General features: G+C 41.9%; 2 protein-coding genes across 2 annotated transcripts in view; one reads left to right on the top strand and one right to left on the bottom strand.

Moving 5' to 3' along the window:
* Positions 1 to 1,299: 1,299 nt before the first annotated feature.
* LOC134746713 (uncharacterized) lies at positions 1,300 to 19,134 on the bottom strand. Its single transcript, XM_063681232.1, has 9 exons — positions 16,352 to 19,134; positions 15,113 to 15,274; positions 14,589 to 14,807; positions 11,419 to 11,573; positions 10,832 to 11,057; positions 4,111 to 4,282; positions 3,256 to 3,362; positions 2,841 to 2,957; positions 1,300 to 1,628 (listed from the first exon to the last, which is right to left on the bottom strand). Exons 1-9 carry the CDS (start codon positions 18,923 to 18,925, stop codon positions 1,524 to 1,526), a joined length of 3,837 nt encoding a protein of 1,278 aa, XP_063537302.1. The 5' UTR covers positions 18,926 to 19,134; the 3' UTR covers positions 1,300 to 1,523.
* An 845-nt stretch (positions 19,135 to 19,979) lies between these two features.
* LOC134746712 (uncharacterized) overlaps positions 19,980 to 21,809 on the top strand; it is a 32,490-nt gene continuing 30,660 nt past the window's right edge. Inside the window, exons 1-3 of the mRNA XM_063681231.1 lie at positions 19,980 to 20,290; positions 20,371 to 20,521; positions 21,422 to 21,542. Coding sequence (XP_063537301.1) covers positions 20,127 to 20,290; positions 20,371 to 20,521; positions 21,422 to 21,542 — 436 coding nt within the window. The 5' untranslated portion in view covers positions 19,980 to 20,126. The remainder of the gene's footprint in view (positions 20,291 to 20,370; positions 20,522 to 21,421; positions 21,543 to 21,809) is intronic.

Raw genomic sequence — 21,809 nt, 5'->3', positions numbered from 1 at the left:
TGTATTAATCAAATGCCATGTTTAAGTTCTAGTTTTAATATTATTTGATAGGTACTGTAATCTCTCATAGTATGACATACGTATCTCATAGTATGACATACGTATTTGTTATCAGTGAATTAAAATAAAATTTTATAAAATACAAGCTGATGAATAAAATATCATAATCCCTCAGTCTATTAATATTACAAGTTATAGATTTCTTCGTCGTGTGTCGGTTAGGATTTTAATATGAGTATCTAAGTACTATATCCAATTTTAGAGAGACATAGACTTAATAATATGTCCATAACTTGACTACACTGTTACTGTTTCATATCTCATGTCAATATCAACAAAGTTTTAAGATGATATTTCTAATCAAAACTCGTAAATTGAGTTAGGACACTTTTTTGTCTGACAAGCAATTTAGAATCCAATTAAAGTCAAGCAAGACAAATCGGTACAGCGCCTTATTATGGAGTTTTTTTATCAATATGGAAGGCGAACAACTATTAACCATAGAATAGAGCAAAATGTCTTCATATCGCTACTATAAAATACTTTGAAGAACGCCTCTTGCTCATCGTTTAGATTGATACATAAAACAAAGCTCACATGGGATGATAAGTCGCAGTTAAAAGACACTTTTAAAAGTGAAACTGCGATATTATACCCTTTTATTTTAATGCGAGCTAGTATAAACGTACCCTGCTATATTTTAAACAAATTTAATTCCGTCTTGAATAGGGCCTTTTCAAAGACATGTCCGTTTGATCGTTTGCTTGTGAGAAGTATCGTTAATAAATTGACGCAAGATAGAAATTCGCAATAGGGTACAATTGTAGGTCTCAATTAGCACAAAAAGCCACTACATATACGCCTTAAGTACCTAAATGATTTAAGTCGATAACTATACATTTTGTTTATTAACCTAGGTCCTAGAGCCTTATAGGAGGCTATCGAATGTAGATAGCTTGTCGTTTTCTGTAGAATTACAACCAGCCAACCAGTTATTTTAGTTAAATTGCCTACCATACTGGGAAAATGTCGAGTCTAGCTAAACGTAGCCCTTTATATCGATCGTCGCTTCCACTCAATCTTAGACTCCTTTACATTACAATGTCCAACACCTTGAAATAGGCTAAGGGTCAGATGCACTAAACCACCTGTTACCGTTAAAGTGTCGAGTTACATTGATCGTTCCGCTAATTGTGGTTGGTGCAACTGGACCTAAGCATTTCCTAATACTTAGTCTATGACCCGCGGTATCTAGGATCATTAGGTACGAATATCAGTAAATAAGTGGCTTGCCGAATTCGAAGACTGAACTAAAAGCCCGAGTCTTAATTTCGAACATGGCAAACATCCACAGATGTCGACTTAGCTAACATCATCGAAGCCACTGGTCACCCGTGACCTTTGTTAGAATGGTTTAAGGTATATAACCGGTCAGCCTCGTAGATCATCGAAGCCACCAACGACCACCCGTGAACTTTGTTACAATGGTATAAGGTCTATAATAGGTCCTCGTTAGTACCTACCTACTGTTGCGGCAGCATGTGCGTCCAGGCGGCCTCGAACTTGGAGTGCGCGGTGCTGCACGCTGATTTGGAAGCCTCGACCACGCTTAGCGGGAACGGCTCACTCTGTAGGAAGAGTATCATGCTATGATCTTTGTCTGGAACCTAAACTGCGATTTTTAGGGTTCCGTACCCAAAGGGTAAAAACGGGACCCTACTATTAAGTCAACAGGCTGTATCTCATGAACCGTGATAGCTAGACAGTTTAAATTTTCACAGATGATGTATTTCTGTTCCCGCTATAACAACAAATACTAAAAACAGAATAATATAAATATTTAAATGGGGCTCCCATACAACAAATGTGTTTTTAATTTGCTGTATTTTTCCGTAATGGTACGGAACCCTTCGTGCGCGAGTCCGACTCGCACTTGGCCCGTTTTTTTAATTACGTCTATCCGTCTAAACAGAGTGCGTAGCCATCATGCTAATCGTTTACGCTCCGTAGCGAACGAAACGCCACTGTCACTGTCGCACTAATATGGAAGAGATGATAGACACGAAGCGTTTCGTTATCGTAGCGCAAGCGATTATCCCCTCGGCTAGGCGCCCAGGGCTTCATTTTATAAAGTACGTTACGTACGTTCACAACACATCACACACACAACACATCAGAACACATTGCTGCGGTCAAGAACAATGACGTTCGCAAGTCAGCTATTGCTCAGCATCTCCTTGAGTCGGGTACAAATCACTGGATCGAGTTGCATAGTCCCAAGGTCATTTCGACAGAACGCCACTATATACCAAGATTGGTAAGAGAAGCCGTTGAAATTCACAAATACAAAAATTTCAATCGTGAAGATGGGTTTAAACTGTCAAATGTGTGGAATCCTGTGATTTGTTTGTGTAAAAAACCAGTGATATCCGAATCAAACACGCGTAGTGACACCGTGAGTGTAGTGTGTTTGGACAGACCAACGAGTGTGAACGCGACCGGACCAACAAGTGTGAATGCGACCGATGGTAACGTTGAAAGTGAACGCAGCCGACGCGCAAGAATGAGGGTAGACCTAGGCGCTGTCTACACAACTTTGACACCCACCCGCTATCTTCAGTCTCCCGTGAACATGATGCATGTAACTGCGTCGAAATATCGGGAGCTCACAAATAATACAAAAGGTAATCACGGTCTATATCCCGGTCAATATAAGTCTACGTTACGTTAACCGCTTTTAAGCGGTGGCAGATAAAAACTTGTACTTTTTGAAAGTTTCTGGAATGTTTCACAAGAAATAAATGAAGCATTTTAAGTTATTAGAAATAAATGGTACTCACAGTGAGTGCACAGAATGCCCGCTCGACGGCGGCGATAAGTCGCTCCAGCTCTGCACCACTGGCCATCACCAGCGCCAGCCCTGAACCGCGTTCGCGCGCCTCGCACACTGACCATTCCTGCACCAACACAACTACGTGTTAATCAATGGTACATGACAAAAAAAGGTATCTTCTTCCAGTGACAGCTCCGAAAGAGTAGTGTGATTCTCAAACATTATAATAAGCTGTTACATGAATGAACTGAACGAGAAGCGTTTCTGCCGCACAATGCTATGATATAATTTTACAAACACAATCAACAACGAATGTCAAATAGAGTTGTGTCGTTCCCGGTAACATTCCCAATTTTGTATGGAGGGTTAAATATAAATACTTTTTGGAGGGTTAAATAGGAATACTGAAATTAGTATCTCACCAAGCAGCACCAGTTCTCGTCGGTGTCGGGTATTTTGAAGGCGGTCAAGTTCTTGAGCGAGCCGCACGCCAGTATCTCGACGTCCGCTCGCATTTCCGCGATGTATTCTAAAACAGTAAGTACACACAACACAATTAATATTTGGGTGTCGGAATCTCGACGCAAATTATATCGCTTGATATAATTATTTTTCTTGCGGTTGTTTGTTATTAGGTAAGTGTTTCTCCGATGTATCTTTTGATGAAATTCGATTTGTGTGCAAAAGATATTTGTTCAGTGTTATTCTTTTTGGATACAATTAGAATGGCCACCAAAAAAATACTTTGGTACCCTAAATAAAAAAATCTCTCCTACCAAAAACATTTACTAAACACCAAAAAATAAGGTCTAAAATTACAAAAGTACCCGCTGTTTTAATCACGACCGCACTTCAAATTGTATTCAAACACTAAATATAATGAATGATCACTAAATCTTGAAGAACAAATTAATGCGATATTTTCACCTAAATAAACCACTATGATTACCAAAAAATGTATACATATTACCAAATAAAGTAAAATGATAGCCCCTTCCCGCTCAATCCCTCGTACACCGCACCGCACGCGCCGCGTTCGCCCGACCCACATTTTTTTTTTGGTTGGTCCCGTAGCAATAGTTGCTCAGTATAATCCAAAAACCTCCCTGACAACGGGAATGTACTTATTTTTCAGCCACCAAACGCAATATTTCAAACGCAATTTACTTGTCTTGTCCATACTTCAAAATGTGCTCTCAGTGACCTTGTCGTCACAAACGTTGACGTTGAAAAAAACCTGTAGACACTAAGCTATCTATATATCTAGAGCTATGTACCTTTGAGCAGCGCCTCCTCGCCGCGCTCCTTGAGATACGCGGCGGCGCCGGCGACGAAGGCGAGGTCGAGCGGCTCGCGCACGCTCAGCACCTCCCGCGCCGTCACTAGCACGGTGCATGCGCAAGGGGGGCCTGCGCGCTCCACTGACAGTCCGTCTTTTTCTTCCAACGCCTGGAACAAATGGGTTGTTTATAAATTGTTGTTGAGAAACAAGTTTTTGAAAACCTTTCCGATGATCGCTACAACGATCGATACATCAACGCCAAGTCAAAAAAAGGACGAGATCACCTTATCAGGCGGTGAAAACACTAATCTTAACGAGTCATTGTTATTTAATAAGGTCTTAAGTGACAGTAGTATGGTCAACAGCACGAGATTATTTCCATCACAAGACAACGGTAAGAAGTTATCTCCACCGCAGGAAATCCCTCCGTGTAAACTTCCCCATGAATCTACTCATTCGACAGAACCCTTTAAAAGAAAAGTTTGTATAATGAGTTCAAATAAATTTAACAAAGTATTACCGTGTGCTGAGCGTTTTTTAGGTGATACATATGACTTCTGCCATTACTTGTCGCCAGATATCGGCGTCAAACATATTGTAAAAAATATAGAAATGAAATTAATTAATTATACCCATCATGACTACTGTTTAATATTTATCGGTGAAAATGATTTTAAATGTTCTCAGAACTACTTTAATTTAGTGACACATATAAGAAATACTATACAACAATGTAATCATACAAATATAATATTATGTTGCCCTACCTTTAATTGTGGATATTTTGCTAATGTATTTAATCGTAGAATAGAATTATTTAATCAAATACTGTACAATGACATCAGAGAAAACGAATATGCATATTTCTTTGACTCGAACTCGCATCTTAATTATGACTATACTATGTTTAAAAAACAAACCGGTCGTTTAAATAATGACGGTTTTAAAGCAATATTCCATGCTGTCAGCGAAACATTAAAAACACTGCCGGCTTATTCTCCAATTCTCAAACAATCATGCGAAAATGCCATCACCCCGACAACGCATTCCCATCAAAATACCATCACTGAAACATCACGTAGCAATGTTTCAATACACTCAACACAATTTCACACGCCGACATATAGTCAAGAAACCGATAATCAAATGAATAAAAATGAGCAAACGAGTCCTGCACAGTTAGCGCCAGTTAAACAGCTTTTTCGTGAAGAAACATAGCAACCAATTAATAAATAAACAGTTTGCTATTTTCCACCAGAATATCGCAGGAGTTCTAAACAAAACCGAAGAACTTGAAATCGCAATTATGGAATTAAGACAAAAAAATATTGACATCGATGTTTTATGTCTTACCGAGACTTTTATTAAAAAAGGAGATGAAACTTTCCTCAACCTACAAAACTTTAAACTGGCATCCTCTTACTCGAGGGAAAAAAAAAGAGGAGGCACGTGCATATTACTTAAAGAAGGCTTTGATTTTGACGAATTAGTTTCAATAAAACACCTTACAAAAGAAAAAGTTTTTGAAGTCTGTGCTATAAAAATAAAAAAGTTAAATATTATTGTAGTGTGTTTATATCGTACTCCAGACTCAAGTATGGATTCCTTTTTTATACAGCTTAAACAACTTTTTACGATCCTGAGTCGTTACAATAGCAAAATTATATTAGCTGGGGATTTTAATATTGATTTTTTGAGCAGGAGCAAGTATAGGACACAAATAGCAGACATATTTTCAAATTATAACTTTAATATCCATATTACGCAACCCACACGTCAAAAAACATGTATTGATAATATTGTGAGCAATATTGACACCGTTATAGGGAAAACACACAGTTTTGGTTTGTCTGACCACGATACAGCACAAACTATTGAATTTGCTATAAAGTCATGTAAAGAAAACCAATTCGAATTTATATATAAGTATGATTTCAGTGACCATAACATGCAAAAATTCCAACAATGTATAAGTAGCTTAACTTTTAACGACGTATTGACGTCCGAAAATGTGGAAGAATCATTTGGGTTATTACACGAAACCATTTCACTATACTTCAACCTATGTTTCCCGGTCATAAAAATACGCATAGCAAAGAATAAACAGCTGCCATGGATTACTAAAGGGTTGCGGAAAAGCTGCAAAACTAAGAGTAAGTTGAGATTTCTATTTTACAAGAATAAAAATAAATGTGTATCCGACCAATACAAGTTACTATTTAGAAAATACTCTAAACACCTGAAAAATTGTTTTGATACCGCGAAAAGGAATCATTTCAATAACATATTGAATAATGCGGAGAACAAAGGTAAAGCTACATGGGATATAATTAATACTTACACAGGCCGTTCTACAAATTCAACAGAGATTAAGGCGATAGAACATAACAATAACTTATTGACCGATCCTCAAAAAATTGTTGATGTTTTCAATAATTTCTTCATAGATATAACCCAAAATAGTATTGCAAATAAACAATATTTTTGTTCTTTGGATAGGGTCGAAAAAACAATTTTTATTGAGCCTACGGACCCTCATGAGATAGTCAAATTAATAAAGGCCCTGAAGAATACGAGATCCGTCGGAATCGACAACATTAATGTTAAGGCTCTTAAAGCTATAGCCAATGACATAGCGGTGCCGTTAGCTCATGTTGTAAATCTGTCATTGGAACAAGGGCATTTTCCCAACAAGCTCAAGTTTGCAATTATAAAGCCTTTATTCAAGAAAGGGATCATGACAGATAAAAGCAACTATAGGCCTGTGGCGCTTTTGCCAGTTATATCGAAAGTCTTTGAGAAGGTCATGTACGCGAGGATTTTTAAATTCTTAAATAAAAATCGCATCCTCTGCTCAGAACAAAGTGGATTCCGTAAAGGGAAATCAACTATACATGCTGCATTTAATTTAGTTTGCACTGTACTGGATGCACTAGATGCAAACGACATAGTTATAGGCTTATTCCTAGATTTAAGTAAAGCTTTCGATTTCGTAGATCATTCAATTCTACTTAAAAAAATTGAAAAATATGGCATAAGGGGGCCCGCATTCAAATGGCTGCATAGCTATTTATCAGATCGTCACCAAATAACTAGGATTCAATATACATCTTTGACAGATAATTCTAAGCTAAATGTCGACTCTGTTTCACGTATAAATCACAGTGGAGTACCGCAGGGCAGCATATTAGGGCCACTCCTATTCTTGCTCTATATAAATGATCTTCCTACTTGTATTAAACATCGCTGCCTTTTGTTTGCAGATGATACAACGATAATTATTAGAGGTAAAAACGACAAAGAGCTAAAAGAGAGCATAAATGCTACTTTGACTGATGTAGGGCATTGGCTGCATCGGAATGGTCTCTGCATGAATGCTTTAAAAACTAAATTAGTTCGATTTGCTACAAGGAATAGTAAAATAATACCATTAACTATAAAAATTGATAATGAGCAAATTGAAGAAGTATCACATACAAAGTTCCTAGGCATTGATATAGACGAATATTTAAATTGGAAACAACAAATAGACGTAGTTTCCACTAAAATCAATAAATTTATTTATGCCATAAAAAAACTGAAGCGTATCACTTCTGACAAAACCGCGCTACTTGTTTATCATAGCTATGTTGCTTCTGCACTGCGCTATGGAATAGTATTATGGGGAAATGGCACAAATGTAAAACAAGCTTTCATAGCACAAAAAAAATGCGTGAGGGCTATAGCGGGAGTCAGGTGGTCAGAGTCATGCAGGCCGTTGTTTAAAAAGTATGGAATCTTGACAGTTCCGAGCTTATACATCTTAGAAATGTGTAAATTCGTTAAATGCAATTTGGAATTATTTGATCAGAAATGTAACATTGGAAAGCGCACAGTCACACATAAAGCTTTGATTGTCCCAAAAAGTAGATTAGAAGTGTATAAGAAAAATTGCTACCACATGGCTGTCCGCATTTACAATGCACTTCCTATGTCATGGACAGAGTTACCAAGCAACAAATTTTTCTCTAAGTTAAAAACCTTTCTATTAACTGAATGTTTTTACAATCTCGATTTTTTTCTCAGAACAGAACAAAATCGATCGCTTGACATGTAAATTATAATGTATATTGACTTGAATTGTAATGTAAACTATACTAATATTGAATTGACTCTGTCTTTGGAATGTAATTTTTCTAGCTATTATATATATATATTACTATTGTATTTTAGGAATAAGTCTATTGTATACCCTAAACCGGTTGATTGTGACACTTACTATTATAAGATACTATTGTAACATCTGTATACTGACATGCACAATCTGACAATAAATGATTACTTACTTACTTACTTACATTGACAGTGTTTAATTAGTCAAGTTTGTCTTAATCTGTCATTTCGACTTATGTATTTGTAAGAAAGGGGTGGAACGTAAATTAATTAATTAAGGCTTGTAAAGGTGGGGAGGGTGCCGTGTGACGTGTCTATACCTGCGCCGCGTGCAGCAGCAGCGACTGCAGCCAGGAGGAGGCGGCGGGGTCGTCGGGCGCGGCGAGCAGCAGCCTGGCGCCGGTGTTCATGGCGATCTCGAAGCAGTGCGGGCGGCGCGAGCTGTCCACGTGGCGCCGCACGCCCACCACGGAGCGGAGCGCGATGGCGTCGGGTGGGGAGGGTGCTGTCTGACGTGTCTATACCTGCGCCGCGTGCAGCAGCAGCGACTGCAGCCAGGAGGAGGCGGCGGGGTCGTCGGGCGCGGCGAGCAGCAGCCTGGCGCCGGTGTTCATGGCGATCTCGAAGCAGTGCGGGCGGCGCGAGCTGTCCACGTGGCGCCGCACGCCCACCACGGAGCGGAGCGCGATGGCGTCGGGTGGGGAGGGTGCTGTCTGACGTGTCTATACCTGCGCCGCGTGCAGCAGCAGCGACTGCAGCCAGGAGGAGGCGGCGGGGTCGTCGGGCGCGGCGAGCAGCAGCCTGGCGCCGGTGTTCATGGCGATCTCGAAGCAGTGCGGGCGGCGCGAGCTGTCCACGTGGCGCCGCACGCCCACCACGGAGCGGAGCGCGATGGCGTCGGGTGGGGAGGGTGCTGTCTGACGTGTCTATACCTGCGCCGCGTGCAGCAGCAGCGACTGCAGCCAGGAGGAGGCGGCGGGGTCGTCGGGCGCGGCGAGCAGCAGCCTGGCGCCGGTGTTCATGGCGATCTCGAAGCAGTGCGGGCGGCGCGAGCTGTCCACGTGGCGCCGCACGCCCACCACGGAGCGGAGCGCGATGGCGTCGGGTGGGGAGGGTGCTGTCTGACGTGTCTATACCTGCGCCGCGTGCAGCAGCAGCGACTGCAGCCAGGAGGAGGCGGCGGGGTCGTCGGGCGCGGCGAGCAGCAGCCTGGCGCCGGTGTTCATGGCGATCTCGAAGCAGTGCGGGCGGCGCGAGCTGTCCACGTGGCGCCGCACGCCCACCACGGAGCGGAGCGCGATGGCGTCGGGTGGGGAGGGTGCTGTCTGACGTGTCTATACCTGAGCCGCGTGCAGCAGCAGCGACTGCAGCCAGGAGGAGGCGGCGGGGTCGTCGGGCGCGGCGAGCAGCAGCCTGGCGCCGGTGTTCATGGCGATCTCGAAGCAGTGCGGGCGGCGCGAGCTGTCCACGTGGCGCCGCACGCCCACCACGGAGCGGAGCGCGATGGCGTCGGGTGGGGAGGGTGCTGTCTGACGTGTCTATACCTGCGCCGCGTGCAGCAGCAGCGACTGCAGCCAGGAGGAGGCGGCGGGGTCGTCGGGCGCGGCGAGCAGCAGCCTGGCGCCGGTGTTCATGGCGATCTCGAAGCAGTGCGGGCGGCGCGAGCTGTCCACGTGGCGCCGCACGCCCACCACGGAGCGGAGCGCGATGGCGTCGGGTGGGGAGGGTGCTGTCTGACGTGTCTATACCTGCGCCGCGTGCAGCAGCAGCGACTGCAGCCAGGAGGAGGCGGCGGGGTCGTCGGGCGCGGCGAGCAGCAGCCTGGCGCCGGTGTTCATGGCGATCTCGAAGCAGTGCGGGCGGCGCGAGCTGTCCACGTGGCGCCGCACGCCCACCACGGAGCGGAGCGCGATGGCGTCGGGTGGGGAGGGTGCTGTCTGACGTGTCTATACCTGCGCCGCGTGCAGCAGCAGCGACTGCAGCCAGGAGGAGGCGGCGGGGTCGTCGGGCGCGGCGAGCAGCAGCCTGGCGCCGGTGTTCATGGCGATCTCGAAGCAGTGCGGGCGGCGCGAGCTGTCCACGTGGCGCCGCACGCCCACCACGGAGCGGAGCGCGATGGCGTCGGGTGGGGAGGGTGCTGTCTGACGTGTCTATACCTGAGCCGCGTGCAGCAGCAGCGACTGCAGCCAGGAGGAGGCGGCGGGGTCGTCGGGCGCGGCGAGCAGCAGCCTGGCGCCGGTGTTCATGGCGATCTCGAAGCAGTGCGGGCGGCGCGAGCTGTCCACGTGGCGCCGCACGCCCACCACGGAGCGGAGCGCGATGGCGTCGGGTGGGGAGGGTGCTGTCTGACGTGTCTATACCTGCGCCGCGTGCAGCAGCAGCGACTGCAGCCAGGAGGAGGCGGCGGGGTCGTCGGGCGCGGCGAGCAGCAGCCTGGCGCCGGTGTTCATGGCGATCTCGAAGCAGTGCGGGCGGCGCGAGCTGTCCACGTGGCGCCGCACGCCCACCACGGAGCGGAGCGCGATGGCGTCGGGTGGGGAGGGTGCTGTCTGACGTGTCTATACCTGCGCCGCGTGCAGCAGCAGCGACTGCAGCCAGGAGGAGGCGGCGGGGTCGTCGGGCGCGGCGAGCAGCAGCCTGGCGCCGGTGTTCATGGCGATCTCGAAGCAGTGCGGGCGGCGCGAGCTGTCCACGTGGCGCCGCACGCCCACCACGGAGCGGAGCGCGATGGCGTTAGGTAGGGACGTGTTGGTGTCGGGCGGGTGAGGACCCCATTGGAGAACGCCCGCTCTGGAATAAAAAGAGATTTATATCGATCGCGATTTAACGATATTATCATAAATAATCTCATGTCATGGCATTTTAATTTAAAGCTCGATAAAGCGACCTCTTACAAACTTGGTATTCTGAATCACATATTCATCGTAAAATCTTGAGCAAAACACCTAAAGAAAAGCAATCCCGTCATAATTAAATCGTGTGATGACAATGACTGACAATGTTGGGGATAACTGATGAAAAGTTGTCATTTTTTTCTCATCATTTCTCATCAAAGGGGGCTAACCGTTTTTTTTTCTTATCCGGGGGCCAATTTTTAATATGAAGTATCTGTCAACAACCATGGAGGCATGAGGCAATTATAGTAGCATACCTGAGTAAGAAATAGCAAGGCTCGAAGCGTTTGCTGCGGTCAGTCCGGCACATGAGATACCCCTCGAGCGGCGGAGCAAAAGCCCCCGGTGCTTCTATGAGCCGATCGCCTGCATCGCCTGACCAGGCCCGTCCGTAGTACAAGATGTCTGATACCTAAAACAAATCAAAACCCCTTATTTTTTGTAACTGCTACACTCTTACAAGTAATGACACAGTGTGTAAAAAATTTGAGCATCGGTACAATTGCATGTGAATTTAAGACCAGGGGTAGGGCCGTCTTTACATTGGACGCGGATATAGTCTGTAAAGCCATTTCTGTCAGTAGAAAAAAGCGGCAAATTTAAAAAATGTATGCGTGAAGGGTTATCGCCCCATAGAAAATTTGAATTTTGCGCCTTTTCTACTGACAAAGTTGTTTGATAGACTATAGATACGCCGCTCTGGTGTGTGAGCGAGACAGAGAGGCGTGTGGATTTCGCATCAGTACAATAACCCCGTAGAGGTTTCGAAGACTGATCAATAAGTTTCTTGGAACTGGTCTAACACAACTCATTCGGTTGGAAAAGTTGCTATTATCCTATTATTGACTATAGTTTGCCTACATTGGGTAGGGTGGTGGTATAGAGCCGTGGGGACGAGTGACACGAGTTATAATAGCACACTGCTTTATTCACATAAGTAAAGTAATAGATGAATCGTGGGCGCAGTCAAGCACACATGCATGTGTAATTGCACACATATATGCAACAGTTAGTATTATCAAGCAGTAATTAAAAACTTTAAATTACAAATTAGCATCTTCTACAAATCTACCGCACAACTATTTTACCGACTGTTTGAGCAGTGAGAGGTTGGTTTCGCATTTATCACTAGGAGTTCTTTGGTGTAGGAAAACATCTTGTGGATTATCCGGAATATTTCACAGGGCATAGGTAGTTGCAAGAATTGGAAAATACTGAAATGAGGAGAGGAGTGTACCAAAAATGTCGTAAACGCCTTCATAATTATAGAAACCTCTTATTGATAAACATAACCCCCCCCCCCCTCCGTGCCCTCCGCCCCTCTCCAATCACTCTGCACTTACAAACTTGTTATGTTCGTTATCTTTATTTATCAAGTTTAAAGTGAAAACATGGTGGAGAAAAATATCTACAATAAATATATGTTAGTCCTTCAATCAAAAATCATTGACAGGTGCAGATAACATTATCATATGTTATGACTATAAATAACATAACAGTGCATAACACCAGCAAGTCATCATGATAAAACATGCATTCATGTTTTAATTAGTAGTATCGACACGTATCGGCGGTACTCATTAGTTTATGCAAAACATCTATGACTGAGTGCATCCGCTTCTTTATATCCTGAGTTTTTTTACTCACATCTGATATATATGTAAATACGCAAATGTATTGTAAGTTGCCTGAATGGAGTAGTAATAAAGTTTTTTTTTTTAATATCATAACCTGAGCAGGTAAGTATACTGAACTATTCGATATTTGTACGGCCCATCAAAGAGTTTGCTTACGACAGAAAGATCCCTCTATTGTATTTTTTATTTCATAAACCTGTGATTGAACCTAATTGCACAGTAACAAGTGACGCCAGACTAGAGCCTACGTTACGTAGTATGATGACCAGCAGTCGCAACATAGAGACGATATCCTTTCCATAAGACACTAGGCCCATAGAACATACTACACATTAGGAAAAAACATTAAATGATTCTATAAACGTTTACCTTGTCTTGATGCCTTTGCCTTGCTACTACCAAATGCCTGCAACTCCAGGGTATGATGGCAGGCGGCCGCAGAACAAGTAACGGCGATATGCGCGCGCTTCATTCCAATGACGATACTAACCGGACGTCCAGAGAACAAACACCCTACAGTTACTATGAAACATTTAACCCTTAAATGCATGTTTTTTCCTTTTGCCCGATATTAAAGTGTCACGTAATCGTTTGCTGATTATGGGAAAAATTGTAAAAAAATTATAACATCGATTTTCACTGAAAAATCAGTGTTAGAAGTTGCACAGGCTAAATCATATTTATGTAAATATATAATTTTCAGCAAAAGATATATGAAAAATCTTACTGACATCAGAAAAGTACACTATTTGTAATACACCGAAAAATACGTCCAAAATCACATACTAAAAATCATCAAATTCAGGATTTTTTCAAATTTTCCGACATTTTGTCTTAAAACGAATGTAATTTTTATAAATAATAATATTGCGTAGATTAAATACCCCTTAAATACATGATTAAATTAATTAATTAAGCGTATTATAATTAATTATGCATCATTATTGCTTTGTATACATTTGGCAACAATATGCATTTAAGGGTTAATGATTCTATAACCTATACGTGTTCGTCGAAATATTCGCATGCTTTGCACCCTCTTTTCTGTTATTAATGATCCCCAATCTCCCGAATATCTCAAATCTTTCTTCAACTACTATGGTGTTTCTCGTGTCCGTCAACTTCGCTCTACTGGCAACCTTTCTTTGTTCATACCATCTCACCGAACAGGTTTCATGTCCTATTCTTTCTCTATTCAGGCAGCTCGCCTTTGGAATAGTCTCCCTGTTAAAATTAGACAGTGTCCGAATAGATTTGCATTTAAAAAATCCTTACGTGAGTACTTTGCTGGCAGAACGATGAATTCTTAGTGTTTCTGTTTTGAAAGTTTCATCTGATATCTTATGTATTTATATGTATGTATATTGTATGTATTTATATGAATATTATATATACAGATATATGTATGTATGTCTATGCCTATCCATTATTTAACTATACTTGTATATATGTAATCACTATGTTGCACCGCCTACAAATTATCTGCTTTGCCCGAAGGTTGACTGGTAGAGAATGCCTCATAGCATTAAGTCCGCCTTTTGTACGATTGTATTTTCTTTTGTGCAATAAAGATTAAATAAATAAATAAATAAATAACCATTCCTACCTTGTCCTGATGCCTTCGCCTAGTCACTTTCGCTGGCAGATGCTTTCAAGTCAGTGATATGATGGCCGGCGGCCGCGGCACACGCAGTGGCGAGGTACGCGTGCTCCACTCCAAGAGGATACCAAGCGGACGCCCCACCCTACAGTTACTATGAAACATGTAATGATTTTATAGACATTCCTACCTTGTCTTGATGCCTTTGCCTAGCCACTTCAGCTGCCAAATGCTTGCAACTTAGCGGTATGATGGCTGGCGGCCGCTGTACACGCAATGGTGACGTACGCGCACTCCACTCCAAAGAGGATACTAGGCGGACGCCCAGAGATGATTCTCCGGTTACGATGGAGCAGGCGATGTTGCCTGAGATGTCGATGATTTGAACGTATTGCGCTTCGGGACCGACCTGGCGAGATAAAATGTACATAGTTAAGGAATCATTGTAGAAAGAAGATTGCGGTGTGTTGCACCACGTACAATCGATTCACGTTAAATACCGCCAACTTCATTTATTATCCTTTATAGCCGGGTCCACACAGAGCGAGCATACGCGCGAGGCAATATCCTCGCGCACAAAACGGCCAGTGTAGACGTGCCTCGGCCAAGGCTGAGCGCGCGAGACATGACTAAAAATATAGATATAACCCACCAACATTAGGTCGTACCACACGACATTGTAATGCAGCACGTATAAAAATTACGAGAACTTACCGCAATAGCATCTAATTCGTTGTGTGGCAGCCGGCAAAGAATATCGTATTCCGTGCCGCCGGGGGTCAGGCCTGCTACGTAGAGGGCGTAGTCCGTGATGAACACCAGTAAAGGGGTCCACGCGCCGTCTTCCATGTTGTACTGGGACAGCACTTTCATCATCTACAAGTGATGAGATAAACATTAGTGATAAGTTGACGAGATAAACATTAGTGATAAGTTGATGAGATGGTGATGTACAGACTGTACAGTACATAACCATCTTCTTAGTTTTGTCACGGCTTTTTGCCAAGGCTCGCTAACGGAAGCTGGCGTTGGTTTTCGCTCGCTCTGATGAAGTAATCCCAAGAATTGGAAACCTATCAACCTAGTGGGAAAACTAGGCCTTATAAAAATTTGCCTGTTTCATTCACGATGTCTTCTGTTAGCGAAAAGCGACGGTAAATCTTAAATTACAAGTTAGTATATTACATACTAGCCGAAGACAGCTGCCAAAACCGACTTTATGTTTTGTGCCGTACCAAAATTTTATACAAATTCAAAAGAAAATAAGAAATAAAAGCACCATCTACCATTAAGATGCTCAAGATAAAGAAAGTAAGTGCCCAAGTAATTTAATTATCTAGCATAGCAAATTACCCTGTATGTTGTTGTTTGAACAGTAAGTGACTCATTGTGTTGTGACCTTAGCCTCGTCTCTCGGCAGGGTGTCGCCTGTTTCTTACCCTAACATACTTGTAATCTTTGTAGTTTTCTTTTCAATGTCTAACTAGTATAGATAGCTATGAGTTTTAAATGCAAATATTATAATGAAAGTGTGTGAAATTCAGGTCGAGTTAATCTAGAAAGTGTAACTTAGAGAAATACAATTAGTAAAATGCAAATATAATTCGAGTTAATCTAGAAAGTGTAACTTAAAGATAAATTATTAGTAAAATGCCAATATAATTTTTTTCTTATATGGAGAGTGGAGATTTAATTAAATGGTTCAACGCGAAAAAAAAAATGGTACCTACTTAATTGCACTGCATATAATGATGACAGTTGCTTTCGTAAAAACTAGTGCCTACGTTAATTCTCGGGATTAGTTGTCAAGCGGACCCCAGGCTTTCATGACACATGGCAAAATGCCAGGGTAACGCGAGGAATAAGAAGATGTTGAAGTGTACTATTTGCATTTTTTAGCTTAACTGATACGCAACGTCAAATTAAAAGCGATCAATCAACTTATCAACTCACCCTGTTCAAAGTTTCATTAGGATACGAGAATATTTGCAGCCTCAACTTCTCATTGCATTCTATGGCGACGTTATCTTCAAAGCTGTCAAAGTAGGACGGCTCGTCGGCCGTCAGCAGACGCACCGACAGTCTTTTGTTCTCAATTACCTCTTTGTCTACGAGCCGCGACATACGCGCCGCGGAAGTGTGGAACGTATCCGATACGTCCTCTAACGGATATATGATGCTCGGGAAACCTTTTTCCATTCGCAATTTGTTTCGAAAGAACTTATTATTCCTTATCTTCAGTTCCAAGTCTTTACGTTGACATACATTCTTCAAATATCGATTCAGTAAAGCAGATTTGTCAGAGTTCATCTTCTGAGAAGGACTGTCAAAGAAGTCATCTGCGAAATCTTCACCACCTTTTAAAGTAGAGTTATCAGTGTTTGAGCAGTTGTCGCTAGTTTGTTGTTGTTCTTCATTTGTTTTCTGTAGTGTAGAAGCTGATTTCCGACTGTAACGATTGACATTTTGCCTTTTAGGAGAAGATAAATGCTTTGGAATACCATTTTTCTGTTCAGTTTCATCCTGGACATTCTTGTTGAATTGTCTCTTGGGTGTAGATGCCCAGCTGGATGAATCTGTATCAGTCTGCTTTAGAGTGAAGTCTGCCTTGCTAGTACTAGTCACTAGTTCCTTTACTGGAGTGCTTTCTGGTATAGGGACAAATGTTTCCTTGGGAGCATCAAATGCAGTCTGGAATGTATCATGCACATAACTGTAGGACACTCCTTTATGTTCATAAACTGTGCTCTCACAGTTCACAACATATTTGTTTATAGATGGAAAATTATCAGCTTTGTTAGCAGATTTCTTGTCAAATTGAGCGTTCATGTTCAAAGTGAGTTTGTGCCGTGGAGAGCCTTCATTAGGTGTCCTGTCTCCTGCAATATTGCTTTTTGTGGAGGATACCATATCTTTAGGTGGAGCTAGCTTGCTTGCTTCTAGTTGCTGCCCATTTAGATTAATCTCCACAAAATCGTCTTCATCATCAATCTGAAAGCCTGAATCCAAGCTTTTAGATAGTTTTTTGTTCTGATTCACATCAGGCAAAGCTTCAACAACATTAGTCAATTCAATACTATTCTCAGGTAAACCTTTTTCTGGTGTAAAATTGAAATTAAAATTCTTGTAAAAACTTTTCAAGGAATCAATAATGTTGACATCCAGTAGATTTAAGACTTTGGTATTCTGTTTTTTCTCCTCAACTACATTGGTGGTTATATAGCGCTTTTTCTTTAAGACAGATTTAACTCTGTTCGGGCTTTCTGTAACTTCTAGTGGTTTCTTTGTTCTATCATGGGGTTGATCTATATCAGCTTCAGAGAAGTATGTTTTCCTCATAAAAGCTACATGAGCATTATTTTCAAATCCGTCACATGAGTATGACTTTTGAGCTTTGTCACATTTTCTATGCAGAAGTGTAGCTTCTGTTTTATTAGAATGAGAGGAGGATGAGTCACTTGAAGATGTCTCAGAGTCACAGCTAAAATTAGAATCTGAGCTGTTGGAGTCACATCCATATAATTTACCTCTTGGCCTTGTCTCATTATTGTTATCTTTGTCTTTATTGTCATTCTCCTGATTTTCATTATCATAATCTTGAGAATATTCAAATACGCCACTTCGGTCAGCTTTGGAGTCACCATAAACAAGTAGGTCAGACATGGTCTGCTGCGCCACATCAGCTGCATACTTTGGTGACCTATCTCCAGATGCACACCATGAAAATCTATCAGTTGCAATATTATTCTTTTGCCTAAACCTATCACAATATGTGTTATCTGGTCCATATGAGATGAAACCTCGTTCAATATGAATATTATCCGTTTTGGTATTGTTTAAAATATCCTCATGGAATGATACCCGTTTTTTCTGTGAGCCTCCACTTTGCGACTTCTTTCTGCATTTTCTTCTATACACAATATCTTCAAAGAGAGACTTCTTTGGCTCATTTGGTCGTGTTGGTTTTTCTATGTTTTCAGTAGAAACTTTCTCACTCTCCAAAGCTTTTAAAACTACATCTGGCAAGTTTTCACATAATGGAGATTTTTTGTTGGCTTCTACAAGCAGTTCAGGGACTATGTCTTCCGGCGCTCCCATATTCTGATTGTCTATGTCGCTCCGAGTCATGAGGCTGCTGGTTGTGCTCTTGATCATGTCCTGAGAACAAGATGGAACAGCCTCATAGAGGCTGTCACATGCTAATTCTTCAGCCCCAACTAAACTGTGTGACATCAACGCCTGACTGGTTACCTCGGAAGCTTCACTGTCCAAACACAAAACACCAGAATCACCGGGCGTATCGGCTAAACTACTTGTAGTACTAGACACCAAATGCAAGTTGCTTTGTAAACACAAATCTGTAGGCTTCCCCGCGCCGTCGTCTGCATTCTCCATCTTCGCGTATTGTTGCGAATCTCCCCCGCCATCCAATGCCGCTGTCGCAACAACAGTGTCGTCAGTTCTATGACGACGTTTGCTTTTATCGATCTCATTGCTTCGCAGCTCCATTGACTTGTCGACCGACATTGCAAAATTTTGTTTTTTCGTGCAGTATAACGAATGTTTCCACTTAACATAAGTTTATAATGATGGTTTTCACTTATGTGTAGTACACATTTCCAGTTTTAAGTGTAGTATTCGTGCAAAATACGACACCAAACACATAATGACGAACACAAAGCAGCCATTTTTATTTTTCTATTTTGACGTTTTTTTTTTAATTCTTTTGACATATGAATGACCTAGAGCTGCACTCTCCTTGTGCAAGCTACGGTTTTTAACTACTGCTCGCCGCACTAGAATAATTCTCTTTGGCTAGAAGAATAGCACACACTACCGCATCGCACCGCGACTTAATGCACTAAGAACCTTTAGAAAGAGACACCATTATCTCATGTACACATATCGTTGTCACTTTCATCGCGGTTAACGGGTTTTGACATAGATGGTAGGATCCTATAGATGGGCTATATGCGTGCGTCCGTGAGGAACAGACATACGCATTGCGACAAAATGAAAGGTCTTTTTTATTAAGATTAAGATTATTTTTTGCCCACCATAAACCATACTAAATTCACGGTGGGGAACTAAAAAAAATGTGAGACTGTGACAAGGACAAACATAGCGCTTTATCTGCTACTCCTACTGAAACATACATAAGACTATCCCGTTCGGTCATTTCCCCCCACCCATCATGCCCGATCCAGTTATACTAGATTCATGTTTCCCCACACATGCCCAATCCATACTAATGGCCGTAACACATCATCGCACCGCACCAAGGTCATTGTGCGACGCACCCATAAGTAAGAGCGAAAAAGAGATATCGCTTTCTAGCTTTTACTTATACGGTGCGACGGTGTGTTACAACCTTTATACTAGATTCATGGGTTTTGAGAATAAATGTGCCATTTTCAACCAACAGGGTACTTATTTTCGGTTGTCAATAAGGCGCTATTTCCATATAGCGTTAATTCGAAGTCAACCTTATCGACAAGCGACAATGTGGTTGGTACCTTTTGGTTGAAAACGTCACAAATGTTGAAATAAAAAATACTGAACGCAGCGTTGCGAATTGCGAACCACATGAAACTCGCAAGCCCGCAACACCGGCGTAAACTGTCAATATTTCAAAAATGCGCTGCTTGTTTTTGTAGGTTAGAGCGAATTTACTTAACATAAAGTTGTATAAAATCTAGTTTCACATGTAATTAATACAATAAGAACTATGGAGTCCTTGCGCAGAGGGTTTATTCTGACGTGCATTACGTACTTGTGTATAAAAACCAGTGAAAGTGCCAAGATAAACACGCCAAGGGTGCTCCTGCCTTGGTTTGAAAACTTGACCGTGAATTTCACGTTTGAAATAATAGAAGGTGGATGTTATACGTGGTAAGTACACCTAGCATCATTCTACTTAAATTTCTCTTGGAAACGTGCAGCAAAATGGTTAAACAATGATTTTTTTGTAGGAGTTTGTCTCGCGATGACATCATCGACTTGGAGCCTATTTACGATGACTCCTGGGGGCATTGTTCCCGTGCTGCAAGAGTTTCCGTGTCTAAATCATGCAAGCCGCCCGGCTCCGTGATTATTCTTGCGGAAGAGGTCAACAGCGGCGAGGTAAATGCGCTATATTTGTTATGGCGGGAAAGAGTATCAACATCGTACAGTGGTTTGAATAGTGCTTTGTTATTAATTTTACATTGCGAGAATGCTATCATAATCGTAAACTGATAAAATAACAAGATTGCTGAAATGCGTGAAACATAACTATTTGATTAAATTGGAAAGTGGGATTAAGATTATCATCTTATCATTGGGCAAAACATAAATATGATTAAAGAATATAGTGGTTTATTTCTTTATTGAATATAGGGAATACATTTTATAAAAAATACGGTGTGTGCAGTTACTTACAAGTCACTTTTATTGTGACTTATAAACTAGTAATTAGGCCAGGATTACACTTGTAAGTTTTACTTACGTAAGTAGGGACACAGCTATACTACAGAATGAGATATGAATATCGTTATCTTATTCTAGCAAATAGCTTTGTCCCTACTTACGTAAGTAAAACTTACAAGTGTAATCCTGGCCTTACTGATGAAACATTGATGTTATAAGATAATATGTGCCATTTTCAACCAAATGGGTACTTATTATCGGTTGTTAATAAGGCACTATTTCCATATAGCTACAATTTGAAATCAACCTTATCAACAATGAACAATGCGCTACCTTTTGGTTGAAAACATCACATATGAACTTTAAAGCTAAAGTATATGCAAATTTATAATGGGCCAGTCCTATTTATATTTATTTTAGAATAACAAGAAGCAGTGTACACTAACTTCTGTTAAGGTTTCTTTATTTAAGTTTAAGTCCTTTCCTAACTTGATGGCAAGGAATCAGTGTGACACCAATCTGGAAGAAATAATACCAATAATATATGTGTATACTGCCAATGCCACGACAGAAAGGGCTTTTACTTGTCATAAAACAATGAGTTTTCATCCATAGATATTGCGGGGAGATGTAGACATAGACATGATCAGCATGCTGAAGGTGATGAGCACAACTTGGAAGCTCTACTTGGAAGAGGCACCGGAGGCTTTCGAGGTGGTTGCTTATGATGATTCAGGTGAGGGCTGGCTGAATTCTATCAAATCAATATGTCGATCGCAAAGTTATAGGTATATATCAAGAAAGTGGTAGCAGTTTCTGGATTATTAATAAATAAATTATGGTCCTAATTAACAATGAACAAAACAAATAAAAACTGGTCAAGTGCGAGGCGGACTCGCGCACGATTGGTTTCGTACCATTACGCAAAAATCGGCAAAAAGATCACGTTCGTTGTATGGCAGCCCCACTTAAATATTTAATTTATTCGGTTTTTAGTATTTGT

Source organism: Cydia strobilella, chromosome 13 (assembly GCF_947568885.1).
Source record: "Cydia strobilella chromosome 13, ilCydStro3.1, whole genome shotgun sequence".
Classification (NCBI taxonomy): domain Eukaryota; kingdom Metazoa; phylum Arthropoda; class Insecta; order Lepidoptera; family Tortricidae; genus Cydia; species Cydia strobilella.
The sequence above is the reverse complement of the archived record's forward strand: the minus strand, read 5'-3'. Positions and strand labels throughout refer to the sequence as shown.

Coding starts and splice junctions, on each gene's coding strand:
- LOC134746713 (XM_063681232.1), bottom strand. CDS start 18,925: ATGTCGGTCGACAAGTCAATGGAGCTGCGAAGCAATGAGATCGATAAA. Junction 11,574..14,588: donor GGCAAAGGCATCAAGACAAG/GTAGGAATGTCT, acceptor GATTTGTTTTAG/GTATCAGACATCTTGTACTA. Junction 2,958..3,255: donor ACGAGAACTGGTGCTGCTTG/GTGAGATACTAA, acceptor GTGTTGGTGCAG/GAATGGTCAGTGTGCGAGGC.